Raw genomic sequence first — 21,542 nt, forward strand, 5'->3', positions numbered from 1 at the left:
TAGCCTGCCCCATAGCGCCCCATAGCCTGCCCCATAGCCGCCCCATAGCGCCCCATAGCGCCCCATAGCACCCCATAGCTGCCCCATAGCCGCCCCATAGCGCCCCACAACCTGCCCCATAGCTGCCCCATAGCGCCCCATAGCGCCCCATAGCCGCCCCATAGCCGCCCCACACCTGCCCCATAGTGCCCCATAGCTGCCCCATAGCGCCCCACGGCTGCCCCATAGCCTGCCCCATAGCGCCCCATGGCTGCCCCATAGCGCCCCATAGCCTGCCCCATAGCGCCCCATAGCCGCCCCATAGCGCCCCATAGCTGCCCCATAGCGCCCCATAGCCTGCCCCATAGCGCCCCATAGCCTGCCCCATAGCGCCCCATAGCCGCCCCATAGCGCCCCATAGCCTGCCCCATAGCCGCCCCATAGCCGCCCCACACCTTGAGGTTGTGGCCGTCGAAGGGCAGGGAGCCGCTGACCAGCGTGTACAAAATGACCCCCAGGCTCCACACGTCGACCTCGGGGCCCCCGTAGCGGCGGCCCTGGAAAAGCTCCGGGGCCGCGTAGGGGGGGGAGCCGCAGAACGTGTCCAGCTGCGATCCCGGCCGGAATTCCGTCCCGAAGCCGAAGTCGGCGAGCTTGATGTTGAGGGAGGCGTCCAGGAGGAGGTTCTCGGCCTGGAAAAGCGGGAATGCCGGGAAGAATGTGGGAATTGTGGGAAAATGTGGGGGTTATGAGGTTATTTTCTACCTGGAAAACCGGGAATGTCGGGAATTGGGGGGGATGTGGGGAGATGTGGGGAGATGTGGGGGGTTATTGGGGCTATGGGGCCAGTTTGATGTTGAGGGAGGCGTCCAGGAGGAGGTTCTCGGCCTGGAAAAGCGGGAATGTTGGGAAGAATGTGGAAAAATTATGGGAGATGTGGGGGTTATAGGGGTTATGGGGTTATTTTCTGCCTGGAAAAGTGGGAATGTCAGGAATTAACTATGGAGAAATGTGGGAATTGTGGGAAAATGTGGGGAGATGTGGGGGGATATGGGGAGATGTGGGGGGTTATTGAGGGCTATGGGGGTTATGAGGTTATTTTCTGCCTGGAAAACCGGGAATGTCGGGAATTAACTAGGAAAAATGTGGGAATTGTGGGAAAATGTGGGGAGATGTGGGGAGATGTGGGGAGATGTGGGGGGTTATTGGGGCTATGGGGTCAGTTTGATGTTGAGGGGGGTGTCAAGGAGCGGGTTTTCCACCTGGAAAACTGGGAATGCCGGGAATTGGGGAGAGATGTGGGGAGATGTGGGGAGATGGGGGCTATGGGGGTTATGGGTGTTATGGGGTTATTTTCCGCCTGGAAAACCGGGAATGTCGGGAATTAACTATGGAGAAATGTGGGAATTGTGGGGGGATGTGGGGAAATGTGGGGAGATGTGGGGAGATGTGGGGGTTATTGGGGCTATGGGGGTTATGGGGTTATTTTCTGCCTGGAAAAGCGGGAATGCCGGGAATTAACTATGGAAAAACGTGGGAATTGTGGGGAGATGTGGGGGGATGTGGGGGGTTATTGGGGCTATGGGGCCAGTTTGATGTTGAGGGAGGAGTCCAGGAGGAGGTTCTCGGCCTGGAAAAGCGGGAATGCCGGGAATTAACTATGGAAAAACATGGGAATTGTGGGGAAATGTGGGGAGATGTGGGGAGATGTGGGGGGCTATGGGGGTTATGGGGGTTATGGGGTTATTTTCCGCCTGGAAAAGCGGGAATGTCGGGAATTAACTAGGAAAAATGTGGGAATTGTGGGGAAATGTGGGGAGATGTGGGGGGTTATGGGGTTATTTTCCGCCTGGAAAACCGGGAATGTCGGGAATTAACTAGGAAAAATGTAAGAAAATGTGGGGCAATGTGGGGAGATGTGGGGGGTTATTGGGGCTATGGGGGTTATGGGGTTATTTTCTGCCTGGAAAAGCGGGAATGCCGGGAATTAACTATGGAAAAACGTGGGAATTGTGGAGAAATGTGGGGGGATGTGGGGGGTTATTGGGGGCTATGGGGTTATTTTCTGCCTGGAAAAGTGGGAATGTCGGGAATTAACTATGGAAAAACGTGGGAATTGTGGGGAAATGTGGGGGGTTATTGGGGCTATGGGGCCAGTTTGATGTTGAGGGGGGTGTCAAGGAGGAGGTTCTCGGCCTGGAAAACTGGGAATGCCGGGAATTAACTATGGAGAAATGTGGGAATTGTGGGGAAATGTGGGGAGATGTGGGGAGATGGGAGCTATGGGGGTTATCGGATTATTTTCCACCTGGAAAAGCGGGAATAGCGGGAAAAATGTGGGAATTGTGGGGAGATGTGGGGGGTTATGGGGGTTATGGGGGTTATGGGGGTTATGGGGTTATTTTCCGCCTGGAAAAGCGGGAATGCCGGGAATTAACTATGGAGAAATGTGGGAATTGTGGGGAGATGTGGGGGGTTATTGGGGCTATGGGGCCAGTTTGATGTTGAGGGAGGCGTCCAGGAGGAGGTTCTCGGCCTGGAAAAGCCGGAATGCCGGGAATTAACTATGGAAAAATGCGGGAATTGTGGGGAAATGTGGGGGGATGTGGGGGGATATGGGGAGATGTGGGGGGTTATTGGGGGTTATGGGGGTTATGGGGTTATTTTCCGCCTGGAAAAGTGGGAATGTCAGGAATTAACTATGGAAAAATGTGGGAATTGTGGGGAAATGTGGGGAGATGTGGGGGGTTATTGGGGGTATGGGGTCAGTTTGATGTCGAGGGGGGTGTCAAGGAGCGGGTTTTCCACCTGGAAAACTGGGAATGCCGGGAATTGGGGGGGATGTGGGGACTGTCCCCATTGTCCCCATTGTCCCCTCATCGTCCCCGTGTCCCCGTGTCCCCCCACGTCCCCTCACTGTCCCCACCGTCACCTTGAGGTCCCGGTGCACGATCCGTTTCTGGTGACAATACTGCACGGCCGACACGATCTGTGACAGGACGAGGCCACCGTGACCCAGGGCCACCAGTGTCCCCAATGTCCCCAATGTCCCCAACGTGCCCAGAGCGGCCCCGGGTCCCCCCAGGTCCCCATTGTCCCCCCATGTCCCCATGTCCCCCCATTGTCCCCATTGTCCCCACGTCCCCCCATTGTCCCCATGTCCCCCATTGTCCCCATGTCCCCCCATTGTCCCCACATCCCCTCATTGTCCCCGTTGTCCCCATGTCCCCCCATTGTCCCCATTGTCCCCATATCCCCCATGTCCCCCCATTGTCCCCATGTCCCCCACGTCCCCTCATTCCCCCCGTTGTCCCCACGTCCCCTCATTGTCCCCATGTCCCCCATTGTCCCCATTGTCCCCCCGTTGTCCCCATGTCCCCATTGTCCCCATTCACCCCATTGTCCCCATTCCCCCCACGTCCCCCCATTCCCCCCATTGTCCCCATTGTCCCCCGTTGTCCCCGTTGTCCCCATGTCCCCCCATGTCCCCATGTCCCCCGTTGTCCCCATGTCCCCTCATTGTCCCCATTGTCCCCATGTCCCCCCATTGTCCCCATGTCCCCTCATTGTCCCCATGTCCCCCCATTGTCCCACCTGTCTGAACTTGGCTCTCGCCTCCTTCTCCTTCATGCGGCCGTGAGCGACCAGGTAGTCAAAGACCTCACCTGGGGACATGGGGACAATGGGGACATGGGGACAATGGGGACAATGGGGGGACATGGGGACAACGGGGACAATGGGGGGACACGGGGACAATGGGGACATGGGGACAATGGGGGGACATGGGGACAATGGGGACAATGGGGACAATGGGGACATGGGGACAATGGGGACAATGGGGACAACGGGGACAACGGGGGACATGGGGACAATGGGGGGAATGGGGACATGGGGACATGGGGACAATGGGGACAATGGGGGGACATGGGGACAATGGGGACAATGGGGACAATGGGGACAATGGGGACAACGGGGACAACGGGGGACATGGGGACAATGGGGGGAATGGGGACATGGGGACATGGGGACAATGGGGACAATGGGGGGACATGGGGACAATGGGGGCAATGGGGACAATGGGGGCAATGGGGACATGGGGACAATGAGGACAATGGGGACAATGGGGACAACGGGGACAGTGGGGACAATGGGGGGACATGGGGACAATGGGGACATGGGGACAATGGGGGGAATGGGGACAATGGGGACACGGGAGGACATGGGGACAATGGGGGGACGTGGGGACAATGGGGGGACGTGGGGACAATGGGGGACACAGGGACATGGGGACAATGGGGACAAGGGGGGACATGGGGGGGACATGGGGACACAGGGGACACAGCAGGGACACAGGAGGGGACATGGGGGGACACATGATGGGACACAGAAACAGGGGACACATGAGGGGACAGAGACGGGGGACACAGGGGGACAGGGACATGGGGGGACATGGGGACATGGGGGGGACACGGAGGGACACGGGGGGGACAGAGGGGGATATGGGGACACGGGGGGACATGAGGGGACAGGGACACAGGGGGACATGGGAGGAGACGTGACAGGACACATGAGGGGACACGGGGACATGGGGGACACATGGGGACAGGGACACATGGGGACACAGCGGGGACACAGGGACAGGGACATGGGGGGACATGAGGACACAGGGGGGACATGGGAGGGAACATGAGGGGACACAGGGGACACAGGAGGGGACACAGGGCAGGGCCACCCCCGCTGTCCCCACCCGGTGACACCGCCCCGTCCCCTGTGTCCCCAGGGCCACCCCCGCTGTCCCCAAGCCCCGCGTTTGTCCTGGCCCCCCCCGCGTTCCCATTGTCCCCTGTCCCCATCCTCCCTGTGTCCCTCTGTCCCCACGTCCCTGTATCCCCGTTGTCCCCTTGTCCCTGTCCCCGTGTCCCCGTTGTCCCCCATCCCTATCCCTGTGTCCCCATGTCCCCAATGTACCGCTCTTGTCCCCGTGTCCCCCCACTGTCCCCCCATCCCCGTTGTTCCGTTGTCCCCCTGTTGTCCCCGTGTCCCTGTTGTCCTCGTTGTCCCTGTTCTCCCCCCCACGTCCCCAATGTCCCCCCGTTGTCCCCGTTGTCTCTGTGTCCCCCCGTTGTCCCATTGTCCCATGTCCCCAAGGTTTCCCCCGTTGTCCCCCCATTGTCCCCAATGTCCCCCTGTTGTCCCTGCTGTCCCCGTTGTCCCCCCATTGTCCCCACGTCCCATTGTCCCCATGTCCCCCCATCCCCGTTGTCCCCATGTCTCTGTTGTCCCCCCCGTTGTCCTCATTGTCCCTCTACCCCCATGTCCCCGTTGTCCCTCCGTCCCTGTTGTCCCGTTGTCTCCCCCCATGTCCCCAATGTCCCTGTTGTCCCCACGTCCCCCCATTGTCCCCAATGTCCCCATTGTCTCCGTTGTCCCCATGTCCCCCCATTGTCCCCATGTCATCATGTCCCCGTGTCCCCCCGTTGTCCCCTCGTTGTCCCCATTGTCCCTGTTGTCCCCACTGTCCCCGTGTCCCCCTATGGTCCTCGTTGTCCCCATGTCCTCGTGTCCCCCCATTGCCCCCTTGTTGTCCCCATGTCCCCATGTCTCTGTGTCCCCGTGTCCCCGTTGTCCCCGCATTGTCCCCGTGTCCCCATTGTCCCCCCGTTGTCCCCTTGCTGTCCCCATGTCCCCGTGTCCCCATGTCCCCGTTGTCCCCATATCCCCCCATGTCCCCGTTGTCCCCGTGTCCCCCCGTTGTCCCCCATTGTCCCCGTTGCCCCCATGTCCCCTCGTTGTCCCCATTGTCCCTGTTGTCCCCATGTCCCCCCGTTGTCCCCATTGTCCCCATTGTCCCCGTGTCCCCGCTCACCCCCGCTCGCGTACTCCATCACCAGGTACAGGGTCTTCTCCGTCTCGATGACCTCGAACAGCTTCACTGGGGACATGGGGACACCGGGGTGACATGGGGACAGGGGGACATGGGGACATGGGGGACATGGGGACAGCGCGGTGACATGGGGGGACATGGGGACATGGGGACACGGGGGACATGGGGACAGCGCGGTGACATGGGGGGACATGGGGACATGGGGACACGGGGGGACACGGGGGACATGGGGACAGCGCGGTGACATGGGGGGACACGGGGGGGACACCAGGGACACGGGGACACAGGAGGACACGGGGGGGACATAGGGACACCGCGGTGACACCGGGGGAACACCGGGGTGACATGGGGACATGGGGACACGGGGGGACATGGGGGGACACGGGGAGGACATGGGGTCACCGCAGGGACACGGGGGCGACACCAGGGTGACATGGGGACACCGTGAGGACATGGGGGGACATGGGGACATCATGGGGACACCAGGGTGACACAGGGGGACATGGGGACACTGCAGTGACACCAGGGATGTGGGGACATGGGGACACCACAGTGACACCGGGGTGACACGGGAGGACATGGGGGGACATATGGGGACACAGGGGGACACCAGGGACATGAAGACAGGGGGTGACATGGGGAGACCCTGGGGACATGGGGTGACACCAGGGACACGGGGACACTGTGGTGACACCGGGGTGACATGGGGACACATGGGGACATGGGGACAGCACAGGAACACCATGGGGACGCTGGGGACACTGCAATGACACCGGGGACATGGGGACACATGGGGACATGGGGATACATGGGGACACTGCAGTGACATGGGGTGACACCGGGTGGCATGAGGGACATGGGGACACCAGGGACACGGGGTGACACCAGGGACATCAGGGACATGGGGGAACACCAAGGACATGGGGGGACAGCGGGGACATGGGGGGACACGGGGACACAGGGACACCATGGGGGCACGGGGTGACACCAGGGACACAGGGACACTGCAGTGACATGGGGACATCAGGGACATGGAGACATGGGGTGACATGGGGACCCTGGGGACACCGTGGTGGCACCAGGGACATGGGGTGACACTGGGGCCATGAGGACACCTGGGACACGGGGACAGCAGGGACACGGGGACCCCGCGGTGACACCGGTGCCACAGGGACACGGCGGTGACACGGGTGACACGGGTGACACGGGGACGCGGCGGTGGCGCTCACCGATGTTGGGGTGGTTGAGGACCTTCATGATCCGCACCTCCCGGAACAGCTGTGGGGACAACCGTGACGTCACCGTGACGTCACCGTGTGACACCGCGACGGCACCGCAGTGTCACCGCGACGGTACCGCAATGTCACCACGGTGTCACCGTGACGTCACCGCGGCATCACCGCAACAGCACCGCGTGTCACCGCGACGTCACCATGACATCGCCGCGCGTCACTGCGACGTCACCACATGTCACCACGATGGCACCGCGACAACAACCATGATGTCACCGCGACGGCACCATGTGACACCGCAGCGTCACCGCAACAGCACCATGACATCGCCGCGCGTCACTGTGATGGCACCACGCGTCACCGCGACGGCACCGCAACAGCACCACAATGTCACCGCGACGGCACCATGTGACACCGCAATTGTCACCGCGACGTCACCGCAGCGTCACCATGACGTCACCGTGATGGCACCACGACAGCACCACAATGTCACCGCGACGGCACCGCGTGTCACTGTGATGGCACTGCGACAGCAGCACAACAGCACCGTGATGTCACCGTGACGTCACCGCGACAACGCCATGGTGTCACCATGACGGTACCGCGTGTCACCGCGACAGCACCGCAACGGCACCGCGATGGCACCACAATGTCACCGTGACAGCACCGCAGTGTCACCGTGATGTCACCGCGACGGCACCACAATGTCACCGTGATGTCACCATGACAGCACCGCACGTCACCGCGACGGCACCACAACAGCACCACGATGGCACCGTGATGTCACTACCACGTCACCGTGACGGCACAATGTCACCGCGCTGGCACCGCAGTGTCACCACACGGCACCGCGTGTCACCGCGATGTCACCACAACGGCACCGCGTCACCGCGCGTCACCGTGCCAGCCCGCATCACCACGTGTCCCGTGTCCCCGCATGTCCCCACGTGTCCCCACGTGTCCCTGTGTCACCTTCTGCAGGCTGGACGAGTTGAGCTGGGTCTTGTCAATGATCTTCACGGCCACCTGCGGGGACACGGGGGTGACGGCGTCACCTCGCGCGGCCTGTCCTGTGTCCCCGTCCCGGTGACGTCCCCGTCCCATGTCCCCATCCCGGTGACATCCCTGTCCTGTGTCCCCGTCCCGGTGACGTCCCCGTCCCGTGTCCCTGTCCCGTGTCCCCGTCCTGGTGACATCCCTGTCTCATGTCCCCGTCCCATGTCCCTGTCCCGGTGACGTCCTCATGGTGATGTCCCTGTCCCATGTCCCATCCCCTGTCCCCATGGCAGTGTCCCCAGTGTCCCCATGGTGTCCCCAATGTCCCCATGGCGTCCCCAATGTCCCCATGGCGTCCCTGATGTCCCCAATGTCCCCACGGTGTCCCCAGTGTCCCTGCGGTGTCCCCAGTGTCCCCGTGGCGTCCCCAATGTCCCCTCGCGGTGTCACCCACCTCCTTCCCGGTGAGCACGTGCTGGGCCAGTGTCACCTTGACCAAGTTCCCTGTCCCCATCCCGTGTCCCCACACGGTGGCAGTGTCCCCAGTGTCCCCAATGTCCCCATGGTGTCCCCTCGCGGTGTCCCCTCGCTGTCACCCACCTCCTTTCCGGTGAGCACGTGCCGGGCCAGCGTCACCTTGGCCAAGTTCCCTGTCCCCATCCCGTGTCCCCAATGTCCCCATGGTGTCCCCATGGTGTCCCCACTGTCCCCTCACGGTGTCACCCACCTCCTGCCCGGTGACCACGTGCGGCACCAGCGTCACCTTGGCCAAGTTCCCTGTCCCTATGGTGTCCCATGTCCCCATCCCGTGTCCCCAATGTCCCCATGGTGTCCCCAATGTCCCCACGGTGTCCCCAATGTCCCCAATGTCCCCTCGCGGTGTCACCCACCTCCTTCCCGGTGAGCACGTGCCGGGCCAGCTCCACCTTGGCGAAGTTCCCTGTCCCTGTGGTGTCCCATGTCCCCATCCCGTGTCCCCATGGTGTCCCTGGTGTCCCCAATGTCCCCAGTGTCCCCAGGGTCCCCAATGTCACCCACCTCCTTCCCGGTGAGCACGTGCCGGGCCAGCTTCACCTTGGCGAAGTTCCCTTTTCCGATGGTCTTGAGCAGCCGGTAGTTCCCCACGTGCGGCTGTTCGTCACCGCCGGGGCGGCCGCGCGGCATCGCGGGGACCTTGGGGACGCTGCCACCGCCACCGGCCTTGGCCTCGGCCTGGGGACACGGGGGGACACGGGGACAACGCGTTGGCACCCGGAGCGGCACCCGAACGGGTGTTGGGAAGTGCCTGTTGTCACCCAAACGGGTGTTGGGAGGCCCCTGTTGTCACCCAAACGGGTGTTAAGTCACCTGTGTTGTCACCTAAAGCAGTGACACCTAAAAGGGCATCAGGACACCCGTGTTGTCACCCAAAGCGTCACCCAAACAGGTGTTGGGAAGCCCCTGTTGTCACCCAAACGGGTGTTGGGTCACCTGGGTTGTCACCCAAAGCGGTGTCACCCAAACAGGTGTTGGGAGGCCCCTGTTGTCACCCCAGTGGGTGTTGGGTCATCTGGATCGTCACCTAAACGGTGTCACCTAAAGGGATGTCAGGACACCCGTGTTGTCACCCAGAGCGTCACCCAGAGGGGTGTTGGGAAGTCCCTATTGTCACCCAAATGGGTGTTGAGTCACCTGGGTTGTCACCTAAACGGTGTCACCTAAAGGGGTGTCGGGACACCCACGTTGTCACCCAGAGCGTCACCCAAACGGGTGTTGGGAGGCCCCTCTTGTCACCCCAATGGGTGTTGGGTCACCTGTGTTGTCACCTAAAGGGGTGTCACCTGAGGGGGTGTCACCCAAAGTGTCACCCAAACGGGTGTCATTTAAGAGGCACCAGGACACTCACGTTGTCACCTGAACGGGCGCGGGGAGGCCCCGGTTGTCACCCAAACTGTCACCCATCGGGGTGTTGGGACACCTGGGGTGTCACCTAACGGGGTGTCACCTGAGGGGGTGTCACCCATAGGTGTGTTGGGACACCCGGGGTGTCACCCGGCCGCCTGTTGGCGCCGCCGCTGTCGTCACCGGACGGTGTCACCCCCAGGCGGGTGACGGGACCCCGGGCTCCGGCTGTGCCGTCACCCGCCCGGATCCCCCACCAGGACATTCCGGAAGCCGGAGCCCAAATATCCCAGTTTTCCCCCCAAAAGGCGCCCGGATCCCAGTTTTCCCCCCGGAAACCGGGATTTCAATCCCACTGGGCCCAAATATCCCGGTTTTCCGCTCAACCCCATCCCGGGACACCCGGATTCCCCCTCCGGATACCCAAATCCCTGCGGTTTCACCCCGAAACGCCGGGAAAATTCCCGCTTTTCCCCAGCACCGCGACGGGAAAACACCAGGAAAACAGGGAATCCGGGGGGGGGGGAAACGGCTCCGGAATGCGGCATTCCCAACCCCCCAATTTGGGAATCTTCCCTTCCCGCTGGAAACGGCGGAATTGGAGATTCCCATGGGAAGAGGCCGCGCTCCAACCCCTCCCCCCACCGTTAATTACAGCTCCGTTAATTAGCAAGGGGGGGGAGGGGGGATTCCCAACGCTCCAGGCTGGGAAAGCCGGGATGCTCCGGAGCGACGTTCCGGAGCGGAAGCCGCCGCCCCTGGGAATTCCCAAGCTCCGGAATCCGGCAGGTTTTTCCCTTCCAAGCGGCTCCAGCCGGGGCCTTCCGGGGGATTTTCCCAGTTTTCCACTTTCCCGGGAATGCCGGCGTCATCCGCCCACCCCGGAATGGCGGCTCCGACATCCCGGAATTCCGATTTCTCCCCGATTTTCCCGCCTCATCCCGGATCCGGCGCTTCCGGCTGGGATCCCGAGCGGATCCGCGTGGATCTCCCCTCCCCGCACCAAAAAGTGGGGAAAAACCCTCGGAAAACGGCGGCGCCGGCCCCAAATCCCACGGGATCCAGCGGGATCCGGCGGGATCCGCATCCGAGCGCCGGCACCGCCCGAGAAGGGGGCGGGATTTGCGGAAAGAGCCAATTCCCGGGAACGGGAATTTCCTCCCGCTCCCCCTGTCGGGATCCTCCCCCTTCCGCAGGTTCCGCTCGGCTTTTCCTGGGAATTCTTTGGAAAAGGGCAGGAAGCGGCTGCATCCCGGGGCCTTCCCGAGCGTCGCAGGGTTTCCCTTGGGAAAAGCGTCACGGCATTCCCGCGCTCCGGCATTCTGGGAGCCGGCATTCCCATATTCCCGTGCTCCGGCATTCCCGCATTCTGGGAGCCGGCATTCCCACACTCTGGCATTCCCATATTCCCGTGCTCCGGCATTCCCGCATTCCCACGCTCCGGCATTCTAGGAGTCGGCATTCCCACACTCTGGAATTCCCATATTCTCACGCTCCAGCATTCCCACACTCCGGCATTCCCATATTCCGGAGCGCGGAGCCGACCGGGCGGTTTTCCGGGATGCTCCGTCCCAGCACATCCCGCCCGGAAAAGTCTCTTCCCGCTTTTCCCGGAGCAACGCGGGCGGCCCGGGATCATTCCCACCGGAGCAGAGAAGATTCCATGGGAAAACGGGGAAGGGAGCCAGTCCCGGTATTCCCGGTATTCCCAATTTTGCCGCTGTTTATCGGGAAGCGCCGGAGCCGGAGGAGGGCCCAGGAGTCCAGGGGGCAGCGGCTCCTTCCATGGAATAGAGGGAGGGCGGACGGGAAAAGAAATGGGAAAATCCAGGGGAAAATCTCGGAAAATCCAGGAAAATCTGGGGAAAATCCGGGGAAATCCGGGGAAATCCGGGGAAAATCTGGGAGGAAATCCGGGGAAAATCTGGGAGGAAATCCGGGGAAAATCCGGGGAAAATCTGGGGAAAATCTGGGGAAATCCAGGGAAAAATCTCGGAAAATCCAGGGAAATCCGGGGAAAATCTGGGGAAATCCGGGAGGAAATCCAGGGAAAAATCTCGGAAAATCCAGGAAAATCCGGGGAAAATCTGGGGAAATCCGGGAGGAAATCCAGGGAAATCCGGGGGAAAATCCAGGAAAATCCAGGGTAATCCAAGAGCGCTGCTTTCCGGCTGTGGTGTGGGAATTTCCCAAGAGGATCCGGATGGATCCGGAGAGGAAGCGCCGGGAAAGGCCCCGCGTGGAGGGGCGGAAGGAGCCGCTTCCCGGGCGGATTCCGGGAGGAAAAACGGGAAAAAAGACGGGAAAATTCCCCGTCCGGAGCCGACTTCTCCCGGCTGCTGCATCCAAAGGGAATGAGGGGGCTGAGCGGAATTCCCGGCTGCCCCTTGATCCGGACCCGGATCATTCCCCTGGATCCCGCTCCCATCCCGCATCCCTGCGGCTTTCCGGAGCTTTCCCGCATCCGGGAGGGAAAAGGGGGCGGGAAAGGAAGCGGGAAGGGCCGGGAAGCGGCACCGGATCCCCCGGCGGGGACGGAAAGCCGGGAATGTCGTGGGGGAGGGGGGGATTTTCCTGCTTCCGGGAGCGGCTGGATCCAAGGAAAACGAGCGCGGCCGGAGCCGCCCCACAGGGATCCGGTCGCTCCGGGAAACAAGGAAAAACGCGGAGCGATTATCCGGGAATGCCGGGAAAGCCGCCGCTCCGGCTGCGGAAAAAACGGGAATTTTGGGAAAAAGGAGAGGGATAAACCCCCCCCCCCGCCTGTGTGTGGGAATGCGGCGCTTCCCAAAAACCGGAGTCGTCTCCGGGATTTCCGGGAAGAGCCGGGAGCGGCTCCCGGCTCCGGAGCTTCCGCTGGATCCCAGGGAGCGGCCGGGGCTCCCGCTCCGGAAAACCGGGATCGCGCCTGGTCCCGAGGGCGGTTTTCCCGGGAACGCCGGCGCTTCCCAGGCCTTTTCCCGGAGCCGCTTCCTGATCCGGCCGCGTTTGGGGCGGGAAAAGCCGGAAAAGCGGAAGGGGGGGGATCCGCGGGACACCCACCGATTCCGGATGCCGGGAAAAGCCGCCGCCGGCGTTCCCGATCCCGCGGGATGATCCGGGCGATTCCCGGCGCTTTTCCCAGCCCGGGGCGGGGAGCGGATTCCGGGCGCCCTTCCGGGGCGGAATTCCGGGCGCTCCCTCGGGGCGGGATCCGACCGGGCCAGGACCGGCCCGACCGGTTCTGCCGCCCGCGCCGGAGCCCCGGAATTCCGGCGGATCCCGGCGCCGCCTCCGGAATCTGCTCCGGACGCCCCCAAAGCGCCGGGAATGGTGCCGGGAATGGCGCTTCCCAACGGATCCGATCCCAGGACGGATCCGAGCGGATCCCACCGGATTCCTCCGGGTGCCGGGTGGGATCTGCCTGTCCGACACGGAGCGGATTCCGGAATGAAGGCGGGAAAAGGGAAAAACCCCCTTCCCGCGGGGCGGAACGTCGGGATCCGGCCGCGAGGGAGGAAAACGGGATCCCCGTTCCCGGAAAACGGGGCCGGATCCCGCGGATTCCCAACGCGGCCGCCGGGATCCCGGCCCGGAGCCTCGGGATGAAGCCGGAGCCGGATCGGCGCTTCCCAAACGGGATCGGGAAGATCCCGCTCGGAAGCCGGATGAGGAGCGACGGCGACGGCTCTTCCCTATTATCCCGGGGGGAAAAAAGACGGAAAAGGGAAAAACGCAGGGGAAAAACAGGGAAAAGCGACGGGATGAGGGGGCTTCTCCAGGGAAACGGCGGCACTTCCCGGTTTTCCCGCTCGGAGCGGCTCCTTCCAATGGATCCAGGCTTAAATTTCGGGATCGGGAGGGTTTTTTGGGATAAATCCATGAAAAAACGACGGAAAACGGCAAACGGGAGCCGCGCGAGCGGGGGGGATTTTCCTGCTTCCGAAGCCCCCGGAATGCGGGAAGCGGCTCCGGAGCCGGCAGACGCTCCGGGCGCTAACGAAGCCGGGAATAATTATCCGGCGCTCTTATATAATCCGGGAAGAGGATCCCGCTCGGAAGCGCGGGTTTTCCCGACGTTCCCGAGGTTTTCCGGCCGGGATCCCTGCGGATCCATCCCGGATCCGGGCGGGATCCATAGGGTTGGGAAGGGGGGGGGGGGCTCCCCCGCATTCCCTATGGATCCCGGGGGGACCCGAAACACCCGGGAATTCCATGGGGGGGGGGCGGCGCATCCATAAACCGGGAATTCGGGAATTCCCCCCCGCCCTTGAGCCCCCCCCCCCCAATCACAGGCCCCCCCTTCCTGGTTTTGGGGATAAATCCCCCAAAAAAGGGTCTCCTGGGGGGGTCCCCTATAGGAAGGGGGGGGCAGTTTCCCCCTATATATGGGGGGGTCCAGGGTCCCCCTATATGAAGGGGGGGGTCCCTATGTCCCCTATATAAATGGGGGGGTCCTGGGTCTCCCCTATATGAAGGGGGGTCCCCCCATTCTCCCCATAGGAAGGGGGGTCCCCCCACATCCCCTATATGAAGGGGGGGTCCCCATTTTCCCCATATGAATGGGGGGGGGGTCCAGGCTCTCCCTATATGGGGGGGTCCCCCCATTCTCCCTATATGAAAAGGGGGGTCCCCGTTGTCCCTATAGGAAGGGGGTCCCCCCCATTCTCCCCATAGGAAGGGGGGTCCCTGATCTCCCTATACGAACGGGGGGTCCCCATTGCCCTATATGAAGGGGGGGGTCCCCCCATTGTCCCCATAGGAAGGGAGAGTCCACGTTGCCCCTATATGAAGGGGGGGGGTCCCCATTCTCCCTATATGAGAAGGGGGGTCCCCGTTGTCCCTATATGAAGGAGGGTCCCCCCATTCTCCCCATAGGAAGGGGGGGTCCCCCCATTCTCCCTATAGGAAGGGGGGTCCCCCTATTCTCCCTATAGGAAGGGGGGTCCCCCCGTTGTCCCCATATGAGGGGGGTCCCTGTTCTCCCTATATTAATGGGGTCCCCCCATTCTCCCCATAGGAAGAGGGGGGTTCCCGTTGTCCCTATATGAGGGGGGTCCCCCCGTTGTCCCTATAGGAAGGGGGGTCCCCCCCATTTTCCCCATAGGAAGAGGGGGGTCCCCCTATTCACCCCATAGGAAGGGGGGTTCCCCTGTTCTCCCCATAGGAAGGGGGGTCCCCCCGTTGTCCCCATAGGAAGAGGGGTCCCCCCCATTCTCCCCATAGGAAGAGGGGGGTCCCCCTATTCACCCCATAGGAAGGGGGGTCCCCCCGCTCTCCCTATAGGAAGAGGGGGGTTCCCATTGCCCCTATATGAAGGGGGGTCCCCCCATTCTCCCCATAGGAAGGGGGGGTTCCCGTTCCCCCTATATGAGGGGGGGTCCCCCCATTGTCCCCATATGAGGGGGGTCCCCAAATTCTCCCCATAGGAAGGGGGGTCCCCCCGTTGTCCCCATAGGAAGGGCCCCCCCCCAAGCCGCCCCCCCCCATGTCCTACCTGCTCCGCGTCCCTCTCGGTGCCGGGGGGCTGCGACCCGCGGCCGCCGCTCGACATGGCGGCCCCCCCCGCCCCCGGCGACTATCGCGATAGGGGGGAGCCGGGGGGGGGGGACGCGGCAGCCCCGCGCCGCGCTCAGGGGGCGGGCGGGGGCCGAACCAACGGCATGGGGGGGGAACCGGGGGAAGGGCCAGGGGCGGGAAAAGGGGGAAAAACCGGGATCGGGATAACGGGAAAGGGGGGAAAACGGGAAAAGGGGGAAGCGGCCGCGGTCGCCTCACGCTCCCCTCAGCGCCCAGCGGCTCCCAACATGGCGGCGGCCGCCGGCGCTCGGCTGTTTCCGCCGCGGCCGCCGGAAACACCCGACCCGCCTCCCCGCGCCGCTTCGGCTCTTTCCGCCGCCGCCTTCGGGGCTTTCCGGAAGGTTTCGCCGCTCCCGGAACGACCGCCGCCCGCCCTGCCCGCCCCGCTCAACTTCGGCTCTTTCCGGAGGGTTTACGGAAATTGCCGAAGAGGCGCCGCGCTCGGCTCCGCGTCTTCGGCTCTTTCCGGAGATTCGGCTCCCTTCGGTAATTCCCGCCACGTGCTCGGAAAGAGCCGAGTTCTCCCCCCCCGCAACACCCCGAACGCACGGAAACACCCGAACCCCCCCGGCGACAACATCGGGAATTTCCGGAAAACGGACGGAAACAGCCGAATCCCCCTCTTCATTTCCCCCTTCCCCTCACCCCATAACGGGGGAGGGGGGCGGAGCTACTCGGTGTTTGGGGGGGGGACAGATGTGGGGCACAAGCCCCGCCCCCATACAGGATGTGGGGGCGTGGCCAGACTCCGACCGCGCCCCCCACGGGCCCCAGACGGGGCGGGGGCGGGGCCAGGCGGCGGTCCCGCCCCCCCGTGGTCCACCTTTAAATGCCCCCCCCATTTCTTTAAGGCCCCCCCCCATTTCTTTAAGCCCCCCCCATTTCTTTAAGCCCCGCCCATTTCTTTAAGGCCCCCCCTATCCCTTTAAGACCCCCCCGTGCCTTACACAGCCCCCCATCCCCTTTAGAATGACTCTGCCCCTTTAAGAACCACTGTTTCTCTTAAAGGGACCTCCTGGTTTATTTGTCACCTCTCAGGATGCCCCCCCACGCCGTTAAGGTGCCCCCGCTCCTTTAAGAAGCCCCTGTCCCTTTAAGAAGCCCCCCCCCCGTGTCCTCCTTCGAGGTATCCCCGCCCCATCCGGTGTCCTGCCCCTTTAAGAGGACACCTCCCACCCCCCAGTGTCCCCGCCCCTTTAAGACCCCCCCCAACATTCCAGCACCTGGGGGAGGCCCCGCCCCTTTCCGCCCCCCTTTCCCCAGGCCCCGCCCATTTCCAGGCCCCGCCCCTTTCCTACAGCCTCCCGCCCCTTTAGGGGGGTCCCCCCCCACCCCTGACCCCCCCCCGGCCCCCAGTTATGGGTCCCCCCCATAGGGACCCCCAGACCCCCCATATGTGGGTCCCCCCACCCCATCTGTGGGTCCCCCCACCCATAGGGACCCCACACATGGGTCCCGCCACCCCCCAGGCCCCATGGGGACACCAAATATCATGGGGACTTGGGGACATGGGGACACTGAACATCATGGGGACACGGTGGGGGACATGGGGACATGGGGACACCGGGACCCTTGGGGACATCGAGACCTGGGGACAGCGAGACCTGGGGACACTGGGACCCTTGGGGACAGCGAGACCTGGGGACACCAGGACCCTTGGGGACACCGAGGACGGGGACACCCGGATCCCTGGGGACAGTGAGACCGGAGCCACCTGGACCCCTGGGGACACCAAGACCCTTGGGGACACCAAGACCCTTGGGGACACTGGGACCCTTGGGGACACCAGGACCCTTGGGGACAGCGAGACCTGGGGACACTGGGACCCTTGGGGACACCGAGAATGGGGACACCCGGATCCCTGGGGACAGCGAGACTGGAGCCACCTGGACCCTGGGGACACTGAGACCTGGGGACACCGGGACCCTTGGGGACACTGGGACCCTTGGGGACATCAAGGCTGGAGCCACCCGGACAATTGGGGACATCGAGACCCGGAGCCACCCAGACACTTGGGGACATCGAGGACAGGGACACTGGACTCATGGGGACATCGAGACCTGGGGACACCGGGACCCTTGGGGACACCAAGGATGGGGACACCTGGACACTTGGGGACATCAAGACCCGAAGCCACCCAGACACTTGGGGACATCGAGACCTGGGGACACCGGGACCTTGGGGACACTGAGGACGGGGACACCCGGACCCTTGGGGACATCAAGGCTGGAGCCACTCGGACAATTGGGGACATCGAGACCTGGGGACACCTGGACCCTTGGGGACACCGAGGACGGGGACACCGGGATCCCTGGGGACAGTGAGACCAGAGCCACCTGGACCCTGGGGACACCGAGACCTGGGGACACCGGGACCCTTGGGGACACTGGGACCCTTGGGGACATGAAGGCTGGAGCCACCCGGACAATTGGGGACATCGAGACCCGGAGCCACCCAGACACTTGGGGACATCGAGACCTGGGGACACCGGGACGTGGGGACACCAGGACCCTTGGGGACAGCGAGACCGGAGCCACCTGGACCCCTGGGGACACCAAGACCCTTGGGGACACCAGGACCCTTGGGGACATCGAGACCTGGGGACACTGAGGATGGGGACACCCGGATCCCTGAGGACAGTGAGACCCGAAGCCACCCGGACACTTGGGGACATTGAGACCTTGGGACACTTGGACTCATGGGGACATCGAGACCTGAAGCCACCTGGACACTTGGGGACATCGAGACCCGGAGCCACCCAGATTCTTGGGGACATCGAGGACAGGGACACTGGACTCATGGGGACATCGAGACCTGGGGACACCGGGACCCTTGGGGACACCAAGGATGGGGACACCTGGACACTTGGGGACATCAAGACCCGAAGCCACCCAGACACTTGGGGACATCGAGACCTGGGGACACCGGGACCTTGGGGACACTGAGGACGGGGACACCCGGACCCTTGGGGACATCAAGGCTGGAGCCACTCGGACAATTGGGGACATCGAGACCTGGGGACACCTGGACCCTTGGGGACACTGAGGACGGGGACACCGGGACCCTTGGGGACATTGAGACCTGGGGACACTTGGACTCATGGGGACATCGAGACCTGAAGCCACCTGGACACTTGGGGACATTGAGACCCGGAGCCACCCAGATTCTTGGGGACATCGAGGACAGGGACACCCGGACCCTTGGGGACATTGAGACCTTGGGACACTTGGACTCATGGGGACATTGAGACCTGAAGCCACCTGGACACTTGGGGACATCGAGACCCGGAGCCACCCAGATTCTTGGGGACATCGAGGACGGGGACACCCGGACTCATGGGGACATTGAGACCTTGGGACACTTGGACCCATGGGGACATCGAGACCTGGGGACACCGGGACCCTTGGGGACACCGAGGATGGGGACACCTGGACACTTGGGGACATCAAGACCCGAAGCCACCCAGACACTTGGGGACATCGAGACTTGGGGACACCGGGACCCTTGGGGACACTGAGGACGGGGACACCCGGACCCTTGGGGACATTGAGACCTGGGGACACTTGGACTCATGGGGACATGGAGACCTGGGGACACCGGGACCCTTGGGGACATCGAGACCTGGAGCCACCCAGATTCTTGGGGACATCGAGGACGGGGACACCCGGACCCTTGGGGACATTGAGACCTGGGGACACCGGGACCCTTGGGGACACTGAGGACGGGGACACCTGGACACTTGGGGACATCAAGGCTGGAGCCACCCAGACACTTGGGGACATCGAGACTTGGGGACACCGGGACCCTTGGGGACACTGAGGACGGGGACACCCGGACCCTTGGGGACACTGCGGCCTGTCCCCTACGCCCCCCCCCCCGTGTCCCCTCCGCGGTGTCACCTCCCCTGTCCCCTGTGTCCCCCCCCATAGGGTGTCACCGGTGTCACCCTCCCCACGGTGTCACCAACACCCGGGGTCCCATTGACGCTGTCACCGCCCCCCCCCCGCGATGTCCCCTCCGTGTCCCCAAGGGACCAAGCGGTGGCACTTGGTGGGGGGAGGGGGTTTATTCCGCATTCCGGCTCCGCTTCCCGCCCGGAAGCGCCGGGACAACAAGGACGAGGGGACAATGGGGACACCGGGGACAATGGGGACACCGGGGACACCCCCCCCCCGGAGCCGCTTCCCACCGACGCTCCGAAAATTCCGGCATTTCCATAGGGAAAAGGGGGGGGGGTGGCAGCTCCGGACGTATCAAAAAACCCATTGGAAATAGGAGGAAAATGGTAAAAAGGGGGGAAAAGCGGGAAGGGAGGCGCTGGATCCGGATCGGGATCGGGATCCGGATCGGGATCGGGATCGGGATGGGGGGGGCGGCTCCGGGTTCATTCCGGCTCCTTCTTGGCTGCGCCGGGAAGTTTCGCTCGGAGGCTGCGGAAAAAGGGGAGGGGGGAGGAGGAGGAGGGTGAGGGGGGGAGGAAGGTCAGGGATGATGATGATGATGATGATGGGGAGGAAGGCGGGATGATGATGATGATGATGATGGGGGTAGATAAGGATGAGGATGATGAGGCTGAAGGATGAGGAGGAGGAGGAGGATGGGGAGGAAAGAGGGGATGATGATGATGATGGTGATGATGATGATGATGATGATGGGGGTTTGATAAGGATGAGGATGATGAGGCTGAAGGATGAGGAGGAGGAGGATGGGGGAGGAAGGTCAGGGATAATGATGATGATGATGGGGATGTGATAAGGATGAGGATGATGAGGCTGAAGGATCAGGAGGAGGAGGATGGGGAGGAAGGTCAGGGATGATGATGATGATGATGGGGAGGAAGGCGGGATGATGATGATGATGATGATGATGATGATGATGGAAGTAGATAAGGATGAGGATGATGAGGCTGAAGGATGAGGAGGAGGAGGAGGATGGGGAGGAAAGGGGGGATGATGATGATGATGATGGGGGAGGAAGGTCAGGGATGATGATGGGGGTAGATAAGGATGAGGATGATGAGGCTGAAGGATGAGGAGGAGGAGGAGGATGGGGAGGAAAGGGGGGATGATGATGATGATGATGGGGGAGGAAGGTCAGGGATGATGATGGGGGTTTGATAAGGATGAGGATGATGAGGCTGAAGGATGAGGAGGAGGAGGATGGGGGAGGAAGGTCAGGGATGATGATGATGATGGGGAGGAAGGTGGGGGGGATGATGATGATGATGATGAGGATAGATAAGGATGAGGATGATGAGGCTGAAGGATGATGATGAGGAGGAGGATGGGGAGGAAGGTCAGGGATGATGATGATGATGGGGGTTTGATAAGGATGAGGATGATGAAGGAGTCTGATAGATGGGGAAAGGATGATGATGGTGACAGTGCGATGACAAGGATGATGAGGATGATGATGGTGATGGGGGAGGAAGGGGGGATGATGATGATGATGCGGAAGAAGAGGGGGATGATGATGATGATGATGATGTGGATATGATAAGGATGAGGATGATGAAGGAGACTGACAGATGGGGAGGAAGAGGATGATGACGGTGATGGGGGAACGACGAGGATGATGATGATGAGGAGGAGGATGATGATGGCGCTGGGGGAGGAAGGGGGGATGATGATGATGATGCGGAAGAAGAGGGGGATGATGATGATGATGGTGATGGGGATATGATAAGGATGAGGATGATGAAGGAGACCGAAAGATGGGGAGGAAGAGGAGAATGATGGTGATGGGGGAGGAAGGTGGGGGATGATGATGATGATGGCACTGGGGGAAGAAGGTGATGATGATGATGACGGTGATGGGGGTATGATAAGGATGAGGATGATGAAGGAGGCTGGAGGATGATGATGATGAGGAGGAGGAGGAGGAGGAGGATGATGATGATGGCGCCGGGGGAGGAAGGTGATGATGATGGTGACGGTGATGGGGATATGATAAAGATGATGATGATGATGAGGATGAGGATGATGATGACGATGGTGCTAGGGGAGGAAGGG

The 21,542-nt window shown here is 62.4% G+C and overlaps 1 protein-coding gene and 1 long non-coding RNA gene across 2 annotated transcripts; both read right to left on the reverse strand.

The window, feature by feature from the left end:
- Positions 1–419: 419 nt before the first annotated feature.
- Positions 420–15,505, reverse strand: LOC148591863 (serine/threonine-protein kinase MARK2-like; the record flags this gene model as incomplete). The annotated part of the gene is made up of 8 exons (XM_088536661.1): positions 15,449–15,505; positions 9,130–9,303; positions 8,068–8,121; positions 7,093–7,141; positions 5,846–5,911; positions 3,574–3,644; positions 2,912–2,968; positions 420–671 (listed from the first exon to the last, which is right to left on the reverse strand). Coding segments are annotated over exons 1-8 (780 nt in total), but the record flags the coding sequence as incomplete, so codon positions are not given.
- Positions 15,506–17,086: 1,581 nt separating this feature from the next.
- Positions 17,087–17,817, reverse strand: LOC148591864 (uncharacterized). The gene is made up of 2 exons (XR_015914010.1): positions 17,741–17,817; positions 17,087–17,119 (listed from the first exon to the last, which is right to left on the reverse strand). It is a non-coding gene; the product is annotated as an uncharacterized LOC148591864 (long non-coding RNA).
- Between the last annotated feature and the right edge of the window lie 3,725 nt (positions 17,818–21,542).

The sequence above is a fragment of the Tinamus guttatus genome, unplaced genomic scaffold, assembly GCF_059628265.1.
Source record: "Tinamus guttatus ecotype Peru unplaced genomic scaffold, ASM5962826v1 Tinamus_guttatus_pri_ptg000691l, whole genome shotgun sequence".
NCBI classification, from domain to species: Eukaryota; Metazoa; Chordata; class Aves; order Tinamiformes; family Tinamidae; genus Tinamus; species Tinamus guttatus.